General features: G+C 36.3%; 4 protein-coding genes across 4 annotated transcripts; 2 read left to right on the forward strand and 2 right to left on the reverse strand.

The window, feature by feature from the left end:
- Positions 1-515: 515 nt before the first annotated feature.
- On the forward strand, positions 516-1,500 carry LOC110786744 (uncharacterized). The gene has a single exon (XM_021991320.2). The coding sequence runs from the start codon at positions 644-646 to the stop codon at positions 1,238-1,240; it is 597 nt and encodes a 198-aa protein (XP_021847012.1). The 5' UTR covers positions 516-643; the 3' UTR covers positions 1,241-1,500.
- A 6,194-nt stretch (positions 1,501-7,694) lies between these two features.
- On the reverse strand, positions 7,695-12,525 carry LOC110786795 (cytochrome P450 76AD1-like). The gene is made up of 2 exons (XM_056834431.1): positions 12,481-12,525; positions 7,695-8,481 (listed from the first exon to the last, which is right to left on the reverse strand). The coding sequence occupies exons 1-2, from the start codon at positions 12,523-12,525 to the stop codon at positions 7,873-7,875; spliced, it is 654 nt and encodes a 217-aa protein (XP_056690409.1). The 3' UTR covers positions 7,695-7,872.
- Positions 12,526-12,577: 52 nt separating this feature from the next.
- Positions 12,578-14,260, forward strand: LOC110786760 (uncharacterized). The gene is made up of 3 exons (XM_056834432.1): positions 12,578-13,213; positions 13,355-13,978; positions 14,027-14,260. The coding sequence occupies exons 1-3, from the start codon at positions 12,578-12,580 to the stop codon at positions 14,258-14,260; spliced, it is 1,494 nt and encodes a 497-aa protein (XP_056690410.1).
- A 784-nt stretch (positions 14,261-15,044) lies between these two features.
- LOC110786794 (cytochrome P450 76AD1) lies at positions 15,045-18,277 on the reverse strand. Its single transcript, XM_021991376.2, has 2 exons — positions 17,265-18,277; positions 15,045-15,776 (listed from the first exon to the last, which is right to left on the reverse strand). The coding sequence occupies exons 1-2, from the start codon at positions 18,168-18,170 to the stop codon at positions 15,168-15,170; spliced, it is 1,515 nt and encodes a 504-aa protein (XP_021847068.1). The 5' UTR covers positions 18,171-18,277; the 3' UTR covers positions 15,045-15,167.
- Between the last annotated feature and the right edge of the window lie 6,381 nt (positions 18,278-24,658).

Genomic DNA, 24,658 nt, shown 5'->3' on the forward strand with positions numbered 1-24,658 from the left:
TATCTTGTCTGAAATAAGTCAAAATAAGTCGAATAGAACAGAGCCTAAGTGACCAAGTAAGACTTCGTCAGTGGTAATAGTTTGACCTCATAAGCTCAAGGCCATGAGATCAATGACCTGCAAAGCTGGCTCAGTAGAGTTCTCCGTCTTACCTTAAAAAAAAAAAAAAAAAAAAAAAAAAAAAAAAAAAAACTAGAGTATTACATTCAAATGTACGCTATATACATTGATAATTCTACAAATATGTATTTCAAAATGCCAATAATTCTCTCCTATTAGTACTCATTTAGTCAATTTGTTATAATGTTCAAATTATTACTACATCCAAATCTCAAAATCTAGCTAGCTTGATCAACACAAAAAGAGATCTCACTAGATATCTAAAAATAAAAACATTATATTAAATGCGTACATGGACCATTACCTATTTAGTTATGCTGAGCCAAATATATAGTTAATGCAACAAACTTTGAAATACATTTTTATTTATTTATAATAATTATAAACCCGTTTCATTTCCATGTGTTACACCCTTGAAGGTAGGCTCTCCACCCCCCCTCCTATTTAAAACCCTCCCTAGAAATATTATTTCAACTATTTCATTCAAATCCAAGATTCAGATCTAGAGAGAGGAGAGAGAACAATGCCAAGTTTGGAGGTCTCAATGAAGGAGAAAATGGAGCCATTTCCAATGGCAAGGGTATTATCGTCCAAAGAAAATAATGAAACAGGGGAAACTTCTTTTAGGGTATATTACGGTGCAACTGGTGCAGCAGTACCTTTCATGTGGGAGTCACAACCAGGTACCCCCAAACACCCAATATTTGACAAAAATGTCAATTTTGTCCCTCCCCTTACTCCCCCACCTTCTTACTGTTATAGGGACGATCCATGTAAGAAAACCCGAAAACACAAAATCATTTTCCGTGCTTTTGTTTCCTCGATTACTTTTACTCGTAGTCGTAGTAGTACTACTTCTCGCTCCACCTCTCATAATGTGACCCCTACGTCATCATCATCGTCATCGTGGTCTACCTCGTCCACGAGCTCGACTTCGTCACCTCGATCACCGCCGCGAAGGAAGTCTCATAGGAGGAGCTTCTCATTCTGCTCCGTTAGGGAACCGCTTTTTGGTGAAGATGAGGCGGAGGAGGAGCAAAATGCGCGATCTATTGGTTCGGTGATGTGCTTTGGGTTTAAGAAGCAACAACAAGCGCGTGTGCGTTACTCTATGCAATAAAATTATGGTTTCAAGTTTGGGAGATTATGAAATGTTTGTACATCATAATATTGGGTGTTTTTTACTTTTAATTTACTCCATTAGTTTTGATAATTAGCTTAGCTTGTTTTTTGGGCTAAGTTTTTAATTAGCAAAGGGGTTTTTTGGGTAGTTTTCTTGCTACCATACCCTTTTTTTTTCTCAAAATTGTGGAATGTATTACTCTAAATGTTGCTCATTAACAAGTGATATGTTAATGAATGTTGTGTTATACTGGATCACACCTTCACATTTTTTTTTTTTTTTTTTTAGTATCTTGCTACACAAATTACAAGCAAATTGGGGAGCGGATTCGTATTTGCGATACACAAACCCTTAATCTTAACCAGTAGGCCAAATATTATTGATACATTTACTTATTCTAATTTAATGTACTTTCTCTTGGTTTGAGGTATGTTAATTATGATTAGTTAGACTAATTTGAATTCCATAAACGAAAATGATAAAGGTCGCAACATGCGACCTTTAAGCCGTGTCACAATGATGACATGGCATGCTTATGTGTCATGATTTAAATTAGAAATTAAAATATTTAACTTATATAACCTATTATATATGTTATAGAAAAAGTAGGAAAATCTTAATATTCTAATTTGTTTTCTTTTTCAGATCGATAAACTTATTTACCTATTTTCATAGTAGAAATATTGCATTGGTAGTAAAAATATTATGATGACGCATAGCACACGTGGCGCCTATATGTACCAATTAAACTGCAACACGTAAGATTGCGACAACTAAATGTTGTCACAACTTGCGACCTTTATCATCGTCCTTCCATAAAACTTAACCATCACTTAAGAAACTTCCTTTACATCGGATCTAGGGTATGCATAGTAAAACGAAATATAGATTTGAAAATGAAGTCATTTTCTAAATTAATTAATTGTTTAAATGTTTTTTTAAGAATATTTTTCATTAGGTCTGTAAGTGGTAACCGGTGTTTGAAACTAGTAGACTACAATTCTTATTATGGAGTATGATGTACTCGTTTATACTGGAAATTCGAATTATTGTTGATTGTGTATACGTTTTTACCTTAGTATATAACTCCCGAACATAAACGCATGTTTCGGAAATGACATAGAAATTCAAACTTGCTCAAAACCTCAACAAGTTGGTTTGGAGTGAAGTGGTGCAATTTCAGATTTTGATAAACAAGATCATGCATTATGCTAGGTAAGTACATGTAAAAGCCAACTTAAATTTGAAGATGAATGAAGTGCCGTGTAAGGTGGTTTGAGTGAAATTAATTGGTCCTGAACTCCCAAGCAAATTAATATGGTTGGACCATTATGATATTTATTTATTGATTACCTATTAAGAATTACTCCCCCCGTCCCGGAATATTTGACCTATTTTCCTTATCGGACCGTCCCTTAATACTTGACCTGTTTCTAAAAATGAAATATTCTAACAATATTATATTATTTCTCACTCCACCCCTGTTGACCCACCTATCCCCTACTCCATACAAAAAATAATTAAAAATTCAACTCCTACTCTACCCCAACCCCACCTCTTAACCCACCTCCCACTAACTACATTAAAATAATACCCCACTATCAACTACTATCTATTAAATTCAATAAGTCGATTCAAGTTCCTTAAACTCTATGCCGGTCAAACCGGGTCGAGTATTTCGGAACGGAGGGAGTACTTCTTGTGCCTTTTATATTTAAAATAGGGTCCGAGTTAGGTGTATATATATTTATGCATAACTGCCTATTATTTTTTCTTATTTAACCATCCATATCGATTTTTTTTAATTTAGCCATCTAGGTATATTGTTATGGTACGTTATGAGGAATAAGATTATGTACATCTAATCTTGTGTTACCTTACTCTTGGTGAGCATGAGTCGAACTAAAAGTTTTGGAATGTGACAACAAAATGACGATAGTTATTGGCCGGGGTATTATTGCACTAGAGTATTAAACTTAAACAATATTTTGTTCACCTTATTTCCACTTATTTTAAATAAGTAAGTTTAGTTAAGTTTAGAAAAAAATAATTTTATGAAAAATAAGAATCACCCAATAGGCCAATATTAAGATAAGTTTGATGAGCATAAGTTCAGATAAAATAAAAGATACTCAGAGCTTTTATTAGGCATGCATTCTAGACTTTCTAGTCGATCATGTCCTTTTCTGACCATGGGGGTACATGAAATGTTGGCTAATTTTAATGCACAAGATAGAAAAATCTTCTATTATTATTTTTCTTTATTATTTTTGTGATATATGCATAATATGCATTGCCAGATAAAATTAGGTGAGTGGATTTCTGTAACAAGGACCACATAATAAACGATAAAAGATGTGAGAAGATCACATTTCTATTTTCTAGAACACATGTTTTCTATTTCTCCATACCTACATTGTTCAACATTAAATAATTAGAAAGGAACTTTCAGACTTGGAGACTTGGAGTTGGATATTTATTGGGCCACTGGCCATATTATGGCCAAAAAATCAGATATCCAAATAACGTCTTCTCAGAAGCATTGGTTGTAAGGCCCATTTGAAGTTCATACCGTATTAACGTCTTCTCAGAAGCATTGGTTGTAAGGCCCATTTGAAGTTCATACTGTATTAACTAAGAGGTTGTTTTTCCTGTAAAAAAAAGTACTATTCTGTAAAAAAAAGTATCATTCTGTAAAAAAAAGTACCATTTGTGTTTAAAAAAGTACCATTTAATTTCTTTTTTGTCATTTTTCTTATTTTATCTTTTGTTCTGATATGTACTTGCCCATACATATCTGATATGCGCCTGTACTTCCTCTATTAACTAAATACCGGCCTGTTAACCAATGGCCCGGGGAGAGGGGTTGTGGAATCAAGACGAATAATGCTTTTTATCATTGGGTATCGACTATTTTGGATGTTACTACATCCCTATATCTACCCAGTACCCACTAACTAGGTACATAAGTGCATAACCCAACAAGCAAATATTAATTGATCATTACAATATAACTAATAAAGTTGACGTAGATTCCACTACTACACTACAAGAAATGGTACTATTAACGACGGAAAATCCCGTTGCGAAAGGCCAATAATCGTTGATTAACGACGGGATTTCCTGTCGCGAACCCGTCATAAAAGGGCCGTCGTTAATAGAAATCCCGTCGTAAATTTGTCGTAAACCCGTCGTAAAAGACATTTGCGACGGTTATTCCCGTCATTGTTTGGTTGTTAGCCCCGTCGCAAAAGGATTTTGCGACGGGATTTTTGACCCGTCGTAATTAGATTGTCGTTAAATATACAAATTCTTGTAGTGATATCATTCTCTATTGTTGACGGATAGTTTACTCGGTAGTAGACCTGTTCAACGGGCCGTGTTAGGGTCGGGCCGGGTTAAGGTTAAACGGGTCGGGATGGGTCGGGCATACTGTGTATTTTTAACGGGTCGGGCTGGGCTGGGCCTAAAAGGGCCGGCTGGATCCGGCCTACAAATAGGAAAAAACAAACAATGTGTATTACTGTATTAGCAGCTTATGTTAAATACCCACACTCATATTATTTTATGGACCTTATCTATATTATTTTATGGGCCTTATCTTATACTCCGTATCTGTTGAGTATATCTCTTGAGTATATGCCCACACAATAACTCCATAATTTATCTCTCATGCAAATAAAAAATACCTACATTTTCTATATCCAGCAAATCAAAAAACCATCCTCGTATCATTTTCTCTCTCCTGCAAATCAAAAATACCTACACTCATATCATTTTCTCTCTCCTGCAAATCGTGGTCATTCAACCCCAACAACTCCAGAATTTCGTCGGCAATGCTATGAAGAGGCTCTATACTGAAGTTGTCGGAGGTTGTGAATGCTTAAGTGTCATTGCACCGCCAACATCGTTCTTCCTCTCCTCACTAAAATAAGTAATCTGCTGAAAATGAAAGAACAATTTCCCATTACCTTAGGGGGAGATGGACGGGGTAAAGAGAGAAAGAGGGGAGGGAGATGGGGACGGACAAAAATTGAGAAACCTGACCCATCAAGCTGTTAAAATATTATCGGTAGGGGGCTCAAAACTCAGCCTTTTAAAAGCCCGTTAAGACACAAACCCGTTAAGAGCCCATCCTATTTACAAAAATAAAGGGCTGAGCCCTTTTTACGGGGCTGGACTCGGGCTTTTATTTGGCCCCCATCCCGTTGAACAGGTCTACTCGGTAGGCAGATAAAGGTTTTTTCTCGTCACCAACTATTGGTACTTTTTCGTTTTAATTAAATAGCTATTGTGTTTATCAGATTGATAGTTGTTTCTGCGAAGAAAATGCGCTAAGTATAAATGGGGGAAGCTCCATCAACCAGGCGAACTGTTTCCTACATTCGGGTTGTTGTGTCATAGTATTTGGCTGCTGTATGTTCCTACAAAAGGACAGACGTAAACTAGCTCAGGGGGGGTCCCGAGAAAACCGTCTCTGACTGTCAAGTCAGTTCTTGTAGAAAAACAAAGTAGAGATAGTTTGTTTCGGGAATAATCGCCTACCTGAATAATGACTAGGTGGGTCATATTTATAGTAATGCATGAGGGCATTGTTAGTAAATATGAGAAATTGCAGGGGTATGGAATCATGGGCCTGCTGGAGGCTGAGATTTGAGCCCGAGATTTTGAGTTGAGCCCACCATAGGGTTTTCGTTTGGAGGTATTTTGGTAATTTCAATAGAAGTAGGTCCCATCGAGGGCCCGGACAATAGTATAATTTTAGTTTAACGAAAATTTGAACAAAAGATAATAAAGTTCGTGTATAAAATTCTCTATCCGTATATTATAAAAACGTCTACATGTTTGAAGAACTAGATGTACCAACTTCTAATTGGGTATGGTGTACAATATAAGCTATACAAAAGGTCTTACATGTATAAGTTGTACAATAAATTTATTGTACACCAACATAACTTTTACCCAGTTTTCTCTAATTTTTACCCACTTTTCTTTAACTTTTATATTATTAAATAAAAAGTTAATAGATAAACATTTTAAAGGGTTAAATGATTAATTTTATACATAATTGGGGATTTTGAAGAAATATTTTTTAATTAAAATGAAAAAATTTATCACTAAAAAATAGATGACTTTTATACTTCAACTTTTAAGCATTTTACGTTAAATTTCGGTGTACAATATTAATCGTACACCCATATAAATAAGAATTTATGTAAGCTAAAACTAATAATGGACAGGTAATGGCTTAATGATTTCATATTCGACACATATTTTGTTGAAAATGAAAATGGGCGAGTGTTATTATTTTAAATTTAGTTACGTCAAGACATTAAAGCTTTGGGAAAATAGATTGGACATTTGGACTGTTGGAAATCCTAGTGAGAAAACAAAAGAAAATGAGTGGGAAAATGTGGGAATATGAAAAGTCCCACATGGGAAAAACACAAACCATATTCAATGTTTATATTTGGGGGTTTGAGGGAAACATTTGTTTAAGAAAGCATGTGAGTGGCATGGGTGGTCACAACACACACACGCGCGCGCGCGCCGGGCCGGGCTCGGGCGAGGGCCGTGGGCCTTGGTACTTGGTACTTGGTACTTGGTACTTGGTACTTGGTACTTGGTACTTGGTACTTGGTACTTGGTACTTGGTACTTGGTACTTGGTACTTGGTACTTGGTACTTGGTACTTGGTACTTGGTACTTGGTACTTGGTACTTGGTACTTGGTACTTGCGGGCGTGGGGTGGGTTTTGTGGGAAACTGCTCCATTAATCACGTCATTACTCCCCACTAGCCGTTTTATGACTGTTGCAGTTCCCCATTACTCCCGTAACTTCTCCACTAGCCGTTTTTTGCTGTTACAGCTTCCCAAAAGCCTCACTATAAATTCATCGTTCATTTCCACAAAAATATACAGAAACTTACAATCACATCTCTCTCTCAAATTCCTCTCTTTCTGGGCAAATATTCTGGTCTCCAATCGGGGATTGTGAGTGCACATAATTCTCGGTGTCGTGTAAACCCTGGAGGGCAACCGCAAGCGTTCTACTGCATCGGAGGTAGCGCGAAATTGTCTTTTAGAGCAGTGGTCCGGCCACGGCACGACAATTGTTTCAGTTCGTATTACGCAATATCCAGTTAAGTCGTTCCAATTACTTATTTAGCTAACATGGACTACTCATAAAATAGCATCTTCACTTCTAATGACTATAGTTAAACAATTCTAGAAGACGAGAGTTAAGTATTTGATTTTATCTCAACAAATTACAACAATTATACGAAGCATAAGCTTTTGTCAAAAGAAAGTAAAAAATGAGGTGACAAACTAAAACCGTACTTGGAGTTGGATAATTGCTGGAAAAATAATGGCCCAAAAGGTTACAAGCTTTGGGCACAGGCCCATCAGTAAGGCCGCAATTAAAATCACGCAAATTCTAGAGCCCAATCTGAATTCAAATACGAAGTACATGCAAATTGTATTAAGTACATAACAAATTAGCTAACAATTACAACTTTTACTGTACAGATTACAAAATAAACATTGATCACAATAATAACTTCATGAATTAATAAAAAACTTGTTTTCTCATAATTTTGAAAAATATGCAAGCCACCCGACGAACTTCAATACTTAAGGACCGGAATGATTTTAAGTGGCTTAGTTTTTTGTAAAGCAATCCCAAATTTCTCATCCATGTCTAAATCTTTCGGATTCACACCTTGTTGGAGCTTCCAATTGAAAAATTGGAGAAGAGTAGCTAACATCAAAGTTAACATTCTAATTGCCAGATTCATTCCAGGGCATATCCTTCTTCCAGCTCCAAAAGGCAGGAGTCCGAAATCTCTTCCTTTCACATCCACATCGGATCCCAAAAACCTCTCAGGGGCAAACACTTCAGGGTTTTCCCAAACTTGAGGGTCTCTTCCAATCGCCCATAAATTAACAAGTATTTGTGCATCCTTTGGCACAATATAACCATATAGCTCAACATCAACATCTGCTTTACGAGGCAATAGAAATACGGTAGGTGGGTGTAGGCGCAATGTTTCTTTGATAATGGCTTGTAAGTAAGGTAGCTTAATAAAGTCTGATTCCTGAATTTGTTTATCCTTTCCCAAGACTTGCTCAATTTCTTGTTGGACTTTTTCCATCATCTCAGGATTTCTAATCAACTCTGCCATTGCCCACTCAAAAGTACTCGATGTAGTATCAGTCCCCGCATCAAAAATATCCTATGGTTAACAAATCATAATTAATATATGCAACATCATCAATACTATTATTTATTATATAGTATTTGGCAAGTAATTTTGCTTGGGATTTCTCCCCAACATAAATCCTTCAAAACTTTTTTATTTGGGCTAAAAGGTAGATGGTTGTGGTCTTTGAGTCACGAGGCGACACTGAGTGAGCCTCGTTTGGTAGGCCTATAGTGGACCTTTAATTTTAGTGGGCCTAGGGTGGACCTTTAATTTTAGTAGGCCTAGGGTGGACCTTTAAATTATCTTACTTTGCAAGCGTATTTAGTCGTTTCTTAAAATGTGCAAATAGCGTAGATTCAAAATGTTGTTTTTACCTTATTGAAATTTAACGAAAGAATTACATCGAAAATAATTTTTTACAGTTCCCGGGATTTAATTGGAAGTTGTGATTTAGACTCGAACTTTCATTAATCTTTCTGATTATAACCCGTGTATGAATACAAGGAGGTGGCCTAGACTCAAAATAATGACGTGGCGTAAGCCTATAATACTTGACCAAGCGACTCTCAGACTTAGGCTAATTAGACCATAACTTTCGTTGGTTGACACTTCAGATTTTAACCCTTGGGTGTTCATTTGTCATGCGCCATTTTGCTTAATATTGGCAAGGTAGTTAATTGGGGAGATCGAATTTTTATTTTTGCAAGGCTAGAATCATTAGTGCGGCTTCTCTCTTAGTGTGTATTGCTTTACCCCAATGGTAGCCTTATGGTATGCCGATTTGGGTATTTTCATGGTTGGTCATGTTGCATTCATGGAAAATCTTTTAGTCCGTACTTAGTAGTATTTCGGGGAGCGAGTGACTCGAGAGGACTATGACAGTCGTGACCCAATGTGATTATAAGCCTCGAGGCCATTAATTTTTTCTTTGCCAATGGTATTGACACCTTAGGTTCACTTTGGGGGTTGTGCGACTGTGGGGGAACGATTTCCATTATGTGACTGTTTCCATTTTGCAAATACGATAATACATTATTTTTATTGGTGAGAGAGAGTATTGAGACCGTGGATTCTTAGCAAGGGATGACAATTACATATGGGTGCTTATTGATTTAAATGTTAGGAGGGGAGACTCAATATGGCTTAACCTTTTAACTTGCAGAACGACACCAAGCATTGGGACCGATTCTATGGATAAGACAACTAAGACTTAGGATTTAGATTGTGCTTTGGCATAGCCTAGTCTAGACTCGGATTTATTTTTTTATTCGAACATTATTATTCTTGAAGACTCTATTTGAACATTATTTTTTGAATACATTGCCCATGTGACATTCAAGGTCGTTTAATTAGCATGCTCGGTTTTGGTGCCGAGCATTGTCGTCGTAGGAGGCCTAACAATGACACAAAGAGTTATTTATTTTTTATTTTTTTTAGTCGCTTTTGGAATCGAGTGCTTTTTCATACGCCCTCGTAGCAAAAAAATTTCGAAAAGTTTTTTTTTTGCTACGTATTTTCTTCATGCGTGGGCACCGAGGCTGCTGTGCCTGACCAAAAGGCCAGGCAGCAACTTCAGCGCCCAGGGTAGGGCGTGAGAAATTTCGGCGCCCAGCCAGGGGCGTTGAAAATGCGTCCCTGGCTGGTTCTCGTTTTCTGTTTGCGTCTACTTCTGTTTATGCGACTTCGATTTTGCGTGCTTGCCTAATAACGTCCTTTACGCGTAGCAGCGTTTGTGGGATTCGTTACAGGCCATCCCGAGCGTCGCTTATTTTTGTGGCGATCATTCGGGTTTGCGGAACACGTATTTCGGTAAAACTCTTTGGCAAATTAGTCTATGAATGTTTGGGCAATTTTTAAGGTCGTTGGTTTTCTAGGATAGTTTGTCGTACACAATCACATATTTCGCTACACATAACTACATTACAAACATGGATTTGAAAATTAAATATGCCACATAGTTTATGATAGGCTTCTATGGGTAGTTTATTTGCGCCTGGCTTGGTACCGCTTCTATCGTAGATCCAACACATGCCCCGGTCGAGGTAGTGTCTTCAGCAGACGAATTTCGCTCAAGAGGCCAACCCGCAAGTGCAAGCCAAGGGGGCATGCAGGCGAGAGGGACCTAATGGGCGAGCGATTGGGTTCGGGATAGGTGTACTACCTGCACAAGTACCGAGTGGGAAACATGCGCGGCGTATGCACCCCCCTATTGGCGAAAAAAGGTATCCTTAGTCCAAACTCCCGAGGGAGCCGAGATTCGTTATGCGGTTCTGCCCGTTCACATGAATATGCTGATTTTCAGGTCGTCCCAACTTGATGGGGAAATAAACGTGGGGTAGGATCGTTTCACCCTTCGGCTATTTTGATTACCTACAAGCACGAGTATTTCCTTCACTATCCCCAGCGGAGTCGCCACTGTGAGGGGGTCGAAAAAGCACGATGCTAATGCGTGACCTCGTCCCTCGTGGGTGTGACGATTCTTTTATTCAATCAAGTGTAATTGGATTTCCTGTGAGTTTACACCCAATTGACTAGCAGTATAGGAGTCGCCATTCAGTTTTTAACGACAATGAGAAAAACTGACAAAACCCGGTTATCGTGACATAAAGGGAGTGCAATTATGTTTGACCACGACGGCCGTAGGTTCCCTTGTGATCCCTGGTGTGGGGATCTCTCAACATACACCTGCAAGGTAGAGATTGAGGGTTCGGGGGACTGTAACTACCGAGAGGAGTACTTCACTCGTCGCTAACTCCAGAGGCAGGATATCCTTACTAGCTCAGCATAAATAATTGAAGGGACATGCGTTAACTATTAAACTTAACTGAGTTGATTTTAGCAATGTGCAACATATAATACTAATTCTATCGTGATTATCTGATTTAAACAGCATTAAGGGACCTAGCATGATAATCCGATTTCCCAAAAATATTATATTTGTTAGGCGTGACAGAACAATCAGATTAGGTTAGTTTAACAGTTCATAAAAAGGGGCGAGGAAAGCAGTTAAATCATCGAAAAGGGACACATTACGACGCACCCTTGAGAGGTGCTTCACGGTTCTCAGAAAACTAATCACTTTGACTTTTCTATTTCTCCTTTTTATTTAACGAATCTCAATTATGGGACAAGATACGTTCTGTTCGATTTATGGATCGATTGCGACAGAACGCGTGAACAATTTCGCAGCGAGAGGCTTAGGCTAAGGGGTTTAGAGTCAATACTCAGAATATAATTATGTGTTGTTGTGTGTGTTTTTCACGTCGAATTTAGGGGTCTATTTATAGGGGAGAGTTCGTGGAAAGATAGAATTGCAGAGTTCTAATCCACAAAGAATTAGGAAAAAACACGTACCTAGGTATTTTCAGCGCCCAGGGCTGGGCGTCAAAGATTTCGGCGCCCAGCTCTGGGCGTTGAAAATAGGATCCAGGCAATTTCAGCGCCCAGGGCTGGGCGTTGAAATTGCTGTTTGGGCCATTTCTTTGTCAGATTCGGATTCCTGAAATCCGTAGAGTTTGAGATTAATTCGAGTCTTTTAGCGCGTATCAATTTTATGACGGAATGCGTCTGGGCCCGTTAAGAACTCTAGGCTCGTTAGGATTTTAATTAATACGTAACTCTTATTGCCGAATCCTATTAGGAATAGGATTCTCGCAGTTTTCTATCTCATTTAGGATTTATGTTGGAGTGCAACACCTAATTCTGACAGGTTTCTATCTTTTATGACTTGCCACTTTTAGAAGCTACCCTTTACGGCAGTTACTATTTTTAGCGGGTTTCCATAAATAGCAGGTTTCTATAAATAGCAGGTTTCGGGTGAAATGAAAAGGGGAATTGAGATTCGTTATTTTATAGGAGATGCGTTGTCAAGTGGAGATTTACGCTTTCATCATCGAACCTTTCCCTTTCGGGAATGGGGACAAAAGTAGGTGTCTACATCATAACTCTCATTCCAAAGACCAAGTGTCCTAAGAATGTGAGTGAATTTAGACCTATCTCCTGTTGTAACACCTTGTATAAATGTGTTACCAAGGTCTTGTGTGGTAGACTTAGACAAGTTTTACCAGATCTCATTCTGGAGAATCAAGGGGGGTTTGTTCATGGCAGATACATTGTTCATAATATCATGGCGGTTCAAGACTTAGTAAAGCATTATGGCAGAAAAGGTGCTAAGCCAGGTTGCATGATGAAAATTGATTTGCAAAAGGCTTATGATACTGTAGATTGGGAGTTTTTACAGGAAATGATGAACCAGTTAGGCTTTCCAGGTGATTTTGTGGATCTTGTCATGGAATGTGTGACCACTCCAAAGTTCTCCTTAATGTTAAATGGCACAATGCATGGCTTCTTCAAGTCTAAAAGAGGATTAAGGCAGGGAGATCCTATCTCTCCTCTCCTGTTTGTTCTTTGTATGGAATATCTTTCCAGAATCCTCCATAAAATGAGTGAACATCACTTATTCCAGTTCCATCCTAGATTCCAAGGTATTAAACTCACCCACTTGTGTTTTGCTGATGATCTCATCATGTGTAGCAAAGGTGATTTTCCATCTGTCTATCTCATGCTGCAAGCTTTTAAGCTTTTTTCTGATTCTACTTGTCTTCTTGCAAACAAACACAAATCTGCTATCTACTGTTGTGGTATGCCTGAGAGAGATTGTGCTAGAATTGTGAGTGTTTCTGGTTTCACCAGAAGCAATTTGCCCTTTAAATATCTAGGGGTGCCTATCTGTGCTAAGAGAATCTCTGCAGCTCAGTGTGATGTTTTAGTTGATAGGATGATTTCTAGAATTAAAATTTGGAGTTCTAGGAACTTGTCTTACACAGCTAGAGTGCAGCTCATAAATTCAGTTTTGCTTAGCATCCATATGTATTAGGCACAAATCTTCATTCTGCCCAAACAGGTGTTGCAGAATGTTAACAAAGTGTTCAGAGCATTCCTATGGAGTGGACAGGCTTACAGCAATAAGCCAAGCAACATCTCCTGGGATAGATCTTGTTGTGATAAGAAATATGGGGGTCTGGGTTTCAGAGATGTACTCAAATGGAACATAGCTAGTATGGGAAAGTATGTCTGGGCTATTGCTTCTAAACAAGATAATGTGTGGATTAAGTGGATTAATGCAGTTTATGTAAAAGATGGGGATTGGTGGACTTATCAGCCTAAAGCTTCTGCTAGCTGGTATTGGAAAAGGATCTGTGCTATAAAAGAGATGCTCAAAGTAGTGTATACTCAGGCAGAGTTTGTTGCTATCACTCACTATTCTGTGAAGGGTGTTTATGAGAAGATCATTGGTATAAAACCTCTGATTCATTGGGACTGTATGGTGTGGAATAGGTTAAACATTCCCAAGCATAGATTCATCTGTTGGTTAGCTGTGCAGGAAAGGCTCCAAACCACTGCAAAACTGGCAAGAATTGGTATATCCAATTCTGCAACCTGTCTTCTCTGTGGCCAGTATGATGAGGAACACTCTCATCTGTTCTTTAATTGTCCTTACAGTAGCAGATGTATTATGGAACTTAAAGTTTGGCTGAATTTATCTGCTGTATCCTGTACTCTACTCCAACTATAGGGAGTGACAAGTCATGGTAGATTGACAAAATTCAGGAAGCAAGTTGTCTATGCAGCCTTGGCAGCAGCAGTGTACTTCATTTGGCATAGTAGAAACAACAGTTTTTGGAATGCTTCTGTCCCAACTGTGCAGCATGTGGTGAGTAAGATCAAGCAATCTGTAAAGGAGAGAATCTTGTATGTAATGCCTAAGAAAGTAAGTAGGAAGGATAGCTTATGGTTTATGAGCTTGTAATGGCTTAGTTTTTCCTAGTTCTTTGGTGAAGGAGTCCAACCTACTTGGTTTGTTTCCCATTGAGCTAGTGTAGGTTGTAACTTGTTTGGGCATTAATATATTCCCTTACTTGCCTAGCAAAAAAAAAGGAAAACAACTTATAAACCAAACAAGACTTATATTTGACTCCAAGTCCGTTTCGTATTCTTGTCAACTTAACTAAGTTGTATTTAATTCCTAACAAATAGAATATGCGAGATCGTGATAGCTTAATGTCGTTCCAACGTCACTTACTTGGGTTTTGTTCTCTTCATCTAGTCTAGTCTTATTTGTCTAGTTTTTGGTTTTATCTGTTCTGATTTTTTCTAGTGTGGTTTGTGAGAGCCTGATGTTTTCTATGAGTGTTTTTTGTTTTTCTTGTCTAGTCTAAATTTGCTGTTTAGGTCTAATAAGCAACAAGAAGAAAGTGAATAGAGCACAACCTGATTATGGACGTTTTTTTGAAGTTTATATTTATGTAGTGTTTAAGAACATACGAAGTAATTAGGTTCCATAGTTCCTTTCATTGTAAAGGTTGATTTTTCAGGTGGATACATACATCTCTATTGTATAAGCTAATTGTTGAGTACTTGGTGTCCCCCTTTAATTTGATATTCTTATGCATTTACTAACATACCAAATTTGTTAAAATATAATTTTTAGGAAAAGATCACCATTTCAAACTTAAAAAAGAAAAAAATCATGTACCTATGCAATTACTCATATGCATAAACATTGTATCACATATTTTAGCATACAGATGAAATCAATAGAACTATGAACTCAATTTTTACTGCAAATTGCATAAAATAACATTTAACATAAACATAGTTGAATGTGATCTAACATGTAAGAAGCATTTAAGTTTTAGGCACCCAATTATGTTCAATCAATACTTTAGAACCGGAATGATTTTAAGAGGCTTTGTCTTTTGTAAAGCAATCCCAAACTTTTCATCCATGTCTAGATCTTCCGGATTCATACCTTCTTCAAGCTTCCAATTGAAAAATTGGAGTAGAGTAGCTAACATCAAAGTTAACATTCTTATTGCCAAATTCATTCCGGGACATATCCTCCTTCCAGCTCCAAAAGGTAAGAGCCCAAAGTCTCTTCCTTTTACATCTATTTCGGATCCCAAAAACCTTTCAGGTAAAAATTCCTCAGCATTTTCCCATGCTTGAAGATCTCTTCCAATAGCCCATAAATTAACAAGTATTTGTGCATCTTTGGGCACAATATAGCCATATAGTTCAACATCAATGTCAGCTTTACGAGGCAAGAGAAATACTGTTGGTGGATGTAGCCGCAATGTTTCTTTAATAATTGCTTGCAAGTAAGGTAGTTTAATAAAGTCTGATTCCTGAATTTGTTTATCCTTTCCCAAGACATGCTCAATTTCTTCTTGAGCCTTTTCCATCATCTTAGGATTACGAATTAACTCTGCCATTACCCATTCAAAAGTACTTGATGTTGTGTCAGTTCCAGCATCAAAAATATCCTGTAATGCACAAATATATAGTCATAATTAGTTGATGCAACTACACAATCCAAGTATGTAAATATAGACATGCAATACATGTTCCCTCTAGATTTAAGCAGATGTCGGGCCGTATATAACTAATTGCAAGGCTCGCGGGCCTCGTCTCCTAAAGGGCCAACAAAAAAAAGTGTTGTCGAATCGGGCTCGTGCCACTCTTCTATAAATAAAGGTTATGCACGACATGTCTCACATATCTTGTTAGCAGGCCCGACCCTGAAACGATTCAAAATGGGATTGGGAACAAGGCCGCGGCCTCAAAGCGGCCCCAAGTTTAGATGAAAAATGAACATAAACCAAAACATCATTACACTATTTTCCAAACAGTTACCACGTGTAAAAAGTAGGGGTTTCCTTGTTTGTTTCTCATTCTTTGCTTTTATAGTTTTCCACTTTCCCATATAAGAGCAATTTCTTCATCCAGGACATCCACTATTCATCAACATTTTTTTTTTTTTTAAGAAAACCACAACAACTACTATTGAAAAAAGGTCCTCATTAATATTGTTCTTTAAAAATAATTCGACAAAGTTTTGTTTAAAAGGGCTTATTTTGTAACGTTAGCACAAGGCCTCGTTGGTATTTATGTTGGGCCTACTTGTTAGCGGGCTTAATTTTATAACTTTATGTTAATTGCTAGAAAATAAGTCCGTCCACGTGCAAGCCCAACCGTTATACTTGTGCCTAATTTCTAAAATGATACCCTTTTACGGATCATATCATGGATTTAAAATGGGGAGTCGTGTCGGACCAATCCATGTCGGGCTCGGACAGCCCATAAGCTAGCCTGGCCCTGGACCTTATTTGTTGTTGTATATTGCAAAAATGTAATGCATCCTCCCAAGTGAGTTTGGACTTCACCTTCTGTTAATACTCCGTAGGTTTTTTGTCCAAATTCACAATTCCAATATTTTCTCTCTCTACTTTTCAGTCCCTATCTACAGTGACATACAAATTGTCCAATTTTGTTATTTTTTCCGGAGCAAGAAAAAGGGTCTTCCATCTATCAGGCAAATATGCAAGGCATCACTATAGTACATTAGTACGTGCAAGTACTTTCTCCATTTTAGATAATAAAACAAAATGGCTAATAAGTTCAAATAAAATAATGTAAACACTAATAAGTTAAGTTAAATGCTACGTAGTAGATTAAATAGGATAAGGGAAATTTATTTTTATGGTGCAAGATAAGTAGAATTGTTGTGAAGAGAATAATACCTTAACATGCATCAAATGTAATGTACGTAGTATTACGTAGTACATAGTACTTTATTCGGGTTCTCCAACTTTTATTAGAAGTAGTATTAATTTTAAATATGTTTTTAGTACGTATTATATAACTATTAACGTTCGTGATTACATTTAAACAATGATACATATGGATTTTTTTGAAGTAGGTTTATTTCTTCTAATATTGGCTACAATTTTACTGTACGACGTACGACTTACCACAAGGAGATGATTTATCTCGCCCATACTGAGCTCATTGTGTTTGTGGAGGTCTAGAAGAATGTCTAGCACATCATCCGTCGCCGCTGTTGCTGCCGGTGCCGTTGCTGCGGTGGTTGTAGAATCACTACGGGCAAGCCTTTGAGTGATAATACCTTGGAAAACAGCAATCAACTTGTCAAAATTTGACGCCAATCGGCGTCGAATGCCTGATGGATCTAAACAGCCTAAAATTGGAAAATAATCAGCATAATTAGGCTTCCCAATATCTTCCATAATGTTCCAAATAAGCTCTTTAAGCTGTTGACATTCATGGGATTTATGGTTGGCTAATTCAACTGAAAAGAATAGTTTTGATAACAAATTAAGGGAAGTAGTAAATGCAGCCTTGCCAATATCAACAGCTTCCCCCTTTTCAGCACATTCTTGTACGTACTGAAATAATTGTTGCACCTTGGCATGTCTAAGGGTTTGACAAGCATCAAGTCTTTGAGTAGAAAGTAAATGAACGGCTGTGATTTTCCTAAAGTTCCTCCACTTGGGCGAAACCGGCAACCACGACATGGTGAGTTTATGGTGGTCGCCTGCCGTGACAGAATTAGGAACAGTTCGGTTAGAAAGAGGGTTGTCTTTTTTTAGAAACATTTCTTTGGCAACTTCAGCTGAGGATACAACAATAGTTGTTACACTTCCTAGGCGTAGGGATATTAGAGGGCCATAAATTTTAGCAAGATCAGCAAATGATTGATGTGGTTTCTTACCAACTTCAAGAATGTTACCAATAATGGGAAGTGGTTTAGGACCTGGAGGAAGAAGTTTGGTAGTTTTGGTAGTAAATAACATTTTAATGAAATGAAAGAGAATGAACCAAATTGCAAGCATTATTGCTAGTGCAGCATGATCCATTCTGGAAAAGAAGGCTTAAAAAAATGTTTAGCTAATGTTATGTATAGTACTGCTGATTATATACTCCATGTAAGACTAAATTCGATAGAAAAGCTATTATATATTGTAAATTTAATAAAATTATAATTTGTAAATTCGTTGTTTATGAATTAATTCCACATGTACCCTATCCGATTTTGGGCCCGGAAATCTACTACCCAATCAACTTAGAAAAATATCTAATGAGTTTCGGGCGTTCGGGTGGCCACGGTTTTAAGGGAAGGTTTTTTTTTTTTTTTTGTAAAAACAAAAATAACCCTACCCTTAATTAATTAACAAGGTTGGACCCAAAAAAGATTAAAACAAATACAGTACACTGCTAGTCTGCCAATACACTGTTTGTCTGACAATATGCCCACCTTGCTTTTTCTATCTTGTTGTTTACTCCGTATGAATTACGGACTACTCCCTTCGTTCATTATAATGGTTATCTTTTTTTTCCAAATAAACTACAGAATTATGGAGTATTTTGCTATACTTTATTGTTAATAATGCGATAAATTTCTCGAGTTGAAGTACTGGTCTTATTTGTATGGAAAATGATTGTTAGTTGATATATTTGATTGGTTTAATCCTGGCTTTTAATTAATTCGATGCTATATAGTAGAGCAAAAGTCTATCCCTTACATCATGCAATGAAATTTTTTGATACATTGATCCTCCTCTAATTTAATTTGACTCGATCTCAAACATTAGCTATAACCCATTATTTAATGAACCAAATCATACATTGATTGTTTTATTTAGAATCTCCATACGTATTTCAACGAAAATAGAATCTACGTGGTACGTTTCATAAGAAATTTCACTTTTGCATTATAAACGTTCCCCGATGCTCTCTTTTGACTATTAATATCGTTAATTATACATTAGTAAAAAAATTATAAAATTTATACTAAAGCCAATTCAATGATACTTGTCGATATAATGTTTTATCCACTATCTTAATTAGCAATTACGGTTAAAGTTTGAAAATTTTGACCATGAATAGTAAGGAACTTTATAAAACAAATGAGTAATTCTCTACTATTAGTTTTACAATGAAAATTAATCATGTGAAATCTTGTTTGATCTATGTCGATGTTTAGTTTCAAAACATCAAAGCTTTATACCCCGAATTTTTTTAAGATACAAATTTAAAGATATTTATGTTTAACTATTTCATAATTGGAAGATGACAAATAAAAACAAATAAAATTGGATAATCAATTAGAACTGTATGAGTATTAGGTAAGTTGTTAAGTATATCATTGGCCAAAGACACGGTTTCTACCGAGTAAACTAGGTTGGGTCTTGTGCTACGAACAAATGTTAATAAAATAATTTGTTTACTTTTCTTTCTACACTAATTTATTAAAAAAAAAAATCATTACAAATCAAGTTTTGTGAAGGATTTCAATAAAGATATTTAAGTTGGAAAAAAAAATCTTATCTAGATCGGTTATCCGTTATTTTTAGAATGAATGATATTTGTAATTGTACATAATATCCTAAATTTTCTTATCAAGTATCAGATTCAATACTCATATCGGTTAGGGTACCCAGTTTTATAAACCAATATCTAATAGAATTTCGGTTCAGATAATTCATTTGAACCCATTTTCCATAAAATGTAATAAAATACTTCACTATACACAATCTCTCAAAATTCTTGATATAATAAAAACACTTATAGAAAGACAATAAAGAAATTTTGTTTGTGCCTGAGCATATAGTATTAGGATTTTCTTCATCGTCTTTGTACAATTTCTTAGTAAATAAATTATAGTTGTGACCGATGCTTCTCAACTTTAAGCTTGTCTCATAACCCCTCCCACAAACGGTCATCATTAGCACTTACCTTCCATTTCTCCAAACCAAGGCACCACCCGCCTACAAACAATCCATCCCTTTAGGTCTCTACCCTTCTCTCTCTTCACCACGTGTTTAAGTTATCAAAGTGCATGAACACGCCACACCATCAACTTGATAATGTGACTTATCACGTATGAGACTTGATCGAGGATATTCAAATACTCACGAGTCACGGGTGACCAAAATTCAAGATAAGGTACTAGGTTTCCTTTCATAGCAGAGTGGAGATTTTTTTTTACTAGCCAAATTGTATTAGTATTTTTTTTAAAAAAAATCGTTATTGTAATGTATTTGGGTGCCACTTCTGACTATGAATCTCGAATCTGCAACTGGCATGAAGTGAGAATTTTTATTTGTAAAATCTTCTTAATTTAGTAATCTTCTTAATCTAGTTCTCCGATATTTACAACCTTTTAAGTTTTAATTAATTTTTGTATTCATTACTTTATAAAATGTAAGTTCATATTTTACTACCTTAATTCTACGAAATATTTTATATTCATCACTTCTTAATGAAGTTATCCAACTTTCAATTCACGTGGGGCCCTAATTAACTAACTTATTTAATTGGAAACCTAAGGAAAGAGGAAGGAAATTAAAAAAGTTGGTTAAGTAGGCTCACATAGACAAAAAGTAGATGAAATCCGTTAAAAGTGGTGAATCCAAAACGTTTCATATAAATAAGGTGGTAAATATTAAATTACATTTTATAAGGTGATAAATACAAAAACCTGAAACTTAATAGGTGAAAAATATGAAAAAATCCTTAGTTGCCGTAATTAATTGAGTTATATAGAAAAAAAAAAAAAAAGAACCAAACTTTTATATTATTTCCAAAAAAATATTTTAATTTTAACAAATGTGGAGTAGTATTATTTGGTTCATTTTTATTTATATATTTATCTAAATTTGGTGCAACTTGTTACACTTGTTAATTAATTTTAACTTAATGTAACTTTTACGAAATAATTTGAACTTATATTGATATAACTTAAAAGTATGTATATAGTGGCCTTTAAACTTGTATTTCCATATAATTTAGGGCAAAAATGTAAAATAGTTGCATACCTAAGTGTCAAAGGACCAACTCAACCAAAAGCTTAAGCTGATGGTTGAAGTCCCAAGATTAGTTTTATACTCTATCACTAAGCCATCTTTGCATCGATCTTTAATTTCTCCTTTATTTTTCATTCATTTATATATATAAAGATGTGATAAAGTGAAGGGAATCGCGCACTCGCATCCATTCAATTCTTCGTCTCTATCATCGAATCGCCATTACTGTAGAAGTTTTCCGAAGGGTGTTTTCGGAAGCCAAGAAAGAAAAGGAAGAAGATAAGCCTTGGAAGTTAGGGCAACTTTCGATCATGTGAATCGGCTTTCCTCTAGAGATCGATCGGATTCTTCATACAACAAAATCAGATCGAAGTCCCATTAAATTAAAGGTAGCTAGCTAGACTCATCGTTCAAGCAATATTAATGAAAGTCGTTTTTTCTAGGTTCGAAGTCTTGAAACCACTGTTCATGGATCTATACCTAACCCCATAAAAGGTTGAATTATTACCCTAAATAGCTTGCGGGTATCTTTTCAATTTTCGTTTTTTTTTTTCAATTATAAAAATCTTACTTTGTAAATCTACTACTTCCGTCTAGTTTATACTACTTGTAATCTGTACTACTTGATCTGTATACTTGGGTTCACAAGAACAAGTAGTTGGGACATCCTTGCATGTTAATTGCATGCAATTCATGAAAAATAATTCATTCTACCTAGCAATTCGATCAATTATTCACGTATGCCTTCTACCTAATTTTTTTTCTTCTTTATTATGCATGATTTCTTTGTTGTTCATGCTATGCATTAATTCATTTACCAAAATCTAATAATCAACTTTGAATATACCTTCTTTGATGCGTGATTTCTCGAATCCTCATGCTTGATCCAATCAAGAGAATTTCAATTGTCGTTTCTCTATCTCTATAAATACACGTATCCACTCGACACGATCGAACCTCAACTCCTTGGATTTTTTGGCTTAGAATACGATTGAGAAGGAGCACTTCTCTCTCTTCCCATAAAGACTACATGCACCGTCTTGGGTGTAGGAAAAAGAATATTAGTTTAGGGTTCTTATTCTTCTGATTGGAAATTTATGTTACCATTATTCCAATCACCTAAATTAGATTATATAGAATAATGGCCCTAACTTTGGTGCTAAGAAAAATCTAAACTAAAGCGACTAACATGGCCAAGCACCTTAAAGAAATCACGACCCTTCATGTGTTTGTGCACTCATGCACGTCAGTCTTTTATCCTTTTAATTAGCTAGTATACGTGTGTATTTGGGCTTCATATCCGGCCATCATTCTAATTGTATGATCTCGTTCCTACTAATTTGTTATTTATGTGTAACTTTGTACGTAGGTGGTTTAGTCACGACTAAGTTGTAATAAGCACAATCATCTCATTAAAGTAACTCCCTGGAATATAGGGTTCTAGCTAAACATTTCAATTCGATCATATCCCATAGTCTAACTTAATCAATCGGTTACCTCTGTAAAAAAAAGAATTGCAAATCATCAACCGACAAATGACAAAAATCTCGTAAAGTGCATATAGAAAAAAAACAAACAAAAAGGATAAAAATGACAAAATTGTTACCTTCGCTTGTTTGCTGACCTTTGTTGCTAGCTATCCGTTAATAATGATCATTTATCAATTCTTTGCTTTGTATTGAATTGGATTGTCAATTTAGTGGTATATATACATGTGAACTCTATTGGAGGAGTTTATGTTCAAAGCATTGGTAGAAGTAAATAGTTGTCCCTATATCTTCTACTCCCTCCATATTTTTTTAAGAGATACACTTGGTTGGGCACGGGTCTTAAGAAGAATAAAAGAAGTGGGGTTGAGTAGATATTTTAATAAATAAGTACATTGGGAACCATGTCCTTTTGAACAGGTGGAGGTGGGGGTGGGGTGGGTGTAGTTGTAAAATTGTTTTTTAATTGGATGGTGGGTCATAAAGTGTAGTAGATATATTATTTAATTAGGTGATGGGGTTGATAAGTTACCAAAAATGGCAAGTGTATCTCTTAAAAAAATACGACCGGAAAAGGCAAGTGTATCTCTTGAAAAAATACGGAGGGAGTATTCAACTACTACTATAAGCTTTTTTTTTTTTTTTGGCACGTTATACATACATAGTTTCTTCACTAAACTATTACTACGTACATACTATACTTTTTTTTAGGGGAACGTAGATACACAATAAGAAATTATACCATTAACGACAGGAAATTCCGTCGCTAATTCCAATAGTGGCGGGATTTCCCGTCTCAGACCCATTATAGAAGGGGATCGTCATTGATGAAAAATATCGTCGTTTGTGACGGTTGTTCCTTCATTATTTAGTTGTTAGCCCCGTCACAAAAGATTTTGCGACGGTATATTTGACCCGTCGTTATTAAGTAGTCATTAATAATATAAATTTTTGTAGTGATATTGTATTGTATTTTCTATTTCACGTTTCACCAGAACATATTAACATTTTCCCTTTTTACTACGGAGTAATAGACAATTATTACTTATTTTAAAATCTTTAAAATATAATGTGACTTTTGTATCACTTATCTCTAGATAAAAAGGCATTGGCCCATTCCGGTCCAAGGCATGAGAAGGCGTATCATGAGAAAAGCACCTCACAGACACAAAGTTATGGGTTGTGATTACTTGTGAACTATGTCAAATCCAAAAGAACGATAAGACATAACACGACATGCACAGACCGACATGAATGCATATAGGGTTGGCTTGGGCTTGGGCTTGTGCCGTGCGTGAATTCTCTTTTTAAAATTTTCAACACGATACAACACGTAATTAGTTAACTTGGCATGGTTCGGACCTATTCAGGTTCAAGTCAGCCAATTTGACATGAGTCATAGGCTCACAGCCACACCCATCCAATGGCGGATCTTAGTTGGTGTTGGGGTGGGCCTCCCCCGCCCGGTCACCCCCCCCCCCCACCGAAAATTTTTATAGTATATTTTTAGTTACGACTCCCATAAAATTTGTGTATAATTGTATAATTATATAGTATATTGCTACCAATTGCTTGTTGGTTCAGTGGTGATTAGGCCTGAACTTGGTAGGGAGAACCCGTGTTCGATCTCCCTCAACAACAATTGGGAGGGGACTGAAACCTATCCACCCAGAATTAGACCCGAATCCGGATTAGCCAAAAGGTGAACCGAGTGCTAACTCCAAAAAAAAAATAGTATATTACTTAATTTTTTTCTACAGGCCACCCTCGCAAAACTTTTCAAGATCCGCCCCTGTACCCATCTTTATCTTAAGATACACATCCGGTTTGTTAAAACCAACTAATGAGTTACCACTTGCCACGTTATGTAAATGTAACAGTCGACATTAAAATTAATGCGTTGTACAATAATGGACATAAGAAAAAAGAAAAATACAGCTGATTGATATATACGTACCTACTCAAGAAATTTCAAACCCGGCTACATGGGCAGGCCGCGGGCCAGGATAAAATTATTCAATGATTGTTTTGGTTTTGGAGTTTTGGACATGA

This window comes from Spinacia oleracea, chromosome 1 (genome assembly GCF_020520425.1).
Source record: "Spinacia oleracea cultivar Varoflay chromosome 1, BTI_SOV_V1, whole genome shotgun sequence".
NCBI classification, from domain to species: Eukaryota; Viridiplantae; Streptophyta; class Magnoliopsida; order Caryophyllales; family Amaranthaceae; genus Spinacia; species Spinacia oleracea.

Excerpts from the sequence above, each read along its gene's own strand:
- LOC110786795 (XM_056834431.1), bottom strand. The coding sequence starts at position 12,525 with ATGAGATCTGGTAAAACTTGTCTAAGTCTACCACACAAGACCTTG. Across the intron at positions 8,482-12,480 it reads GTCTACCACACAAGACCTTG|GATATTTTTGATGCGGGGAC; the intron begins GTAACACATTTA and ends TGTTAACCATAG.
- LOC110786760 (XM_056834432.1), top strand. The coding sequence starts at position 12,578 with ATGGCGGTTCAAGACTTAGTAAAGCATTATGGCAGAAAAGGTGCTAAG. Across the intron at positions 13,214-13,354 it reads TCTCTGCAGCTCAGTGTGAT|GTGTTGCAGAATGTTAACAA; the intron begins GTTTTAGTTGAT and ends CTGCCCAAACAG. Across the intron at positions 13,979-14,026 it reads GATGTATTATGGAACTTAAA|GGAGTGACAAGTCATGGTAG; the intron begins GTTTGGCTGAAT and ends CTCCAACTATAG.
- LOC110786744 (XM_021991320.2), top strand. The coding sequence starts at position 644 with ATGCCAAGTTTGGAGGTCTCAATGAAGGAGAAAATGGAGCCATTTCCA.
- LOC110786794 (XM_021991376.2), bottom strand. The coding sequence starts at position 18,170 with ATGGATCATGCTGCACTAGCAATAATGCTTGCAATTTGGTTCATTCTC. Across the intron at positions 15,777-17,264 it reads AGATAAATCATCTCCTTGTG|GATATTTTTGATGCTGGAAC; the intron begins GTAAGTCGTACG and ends TGTGCATTACAG.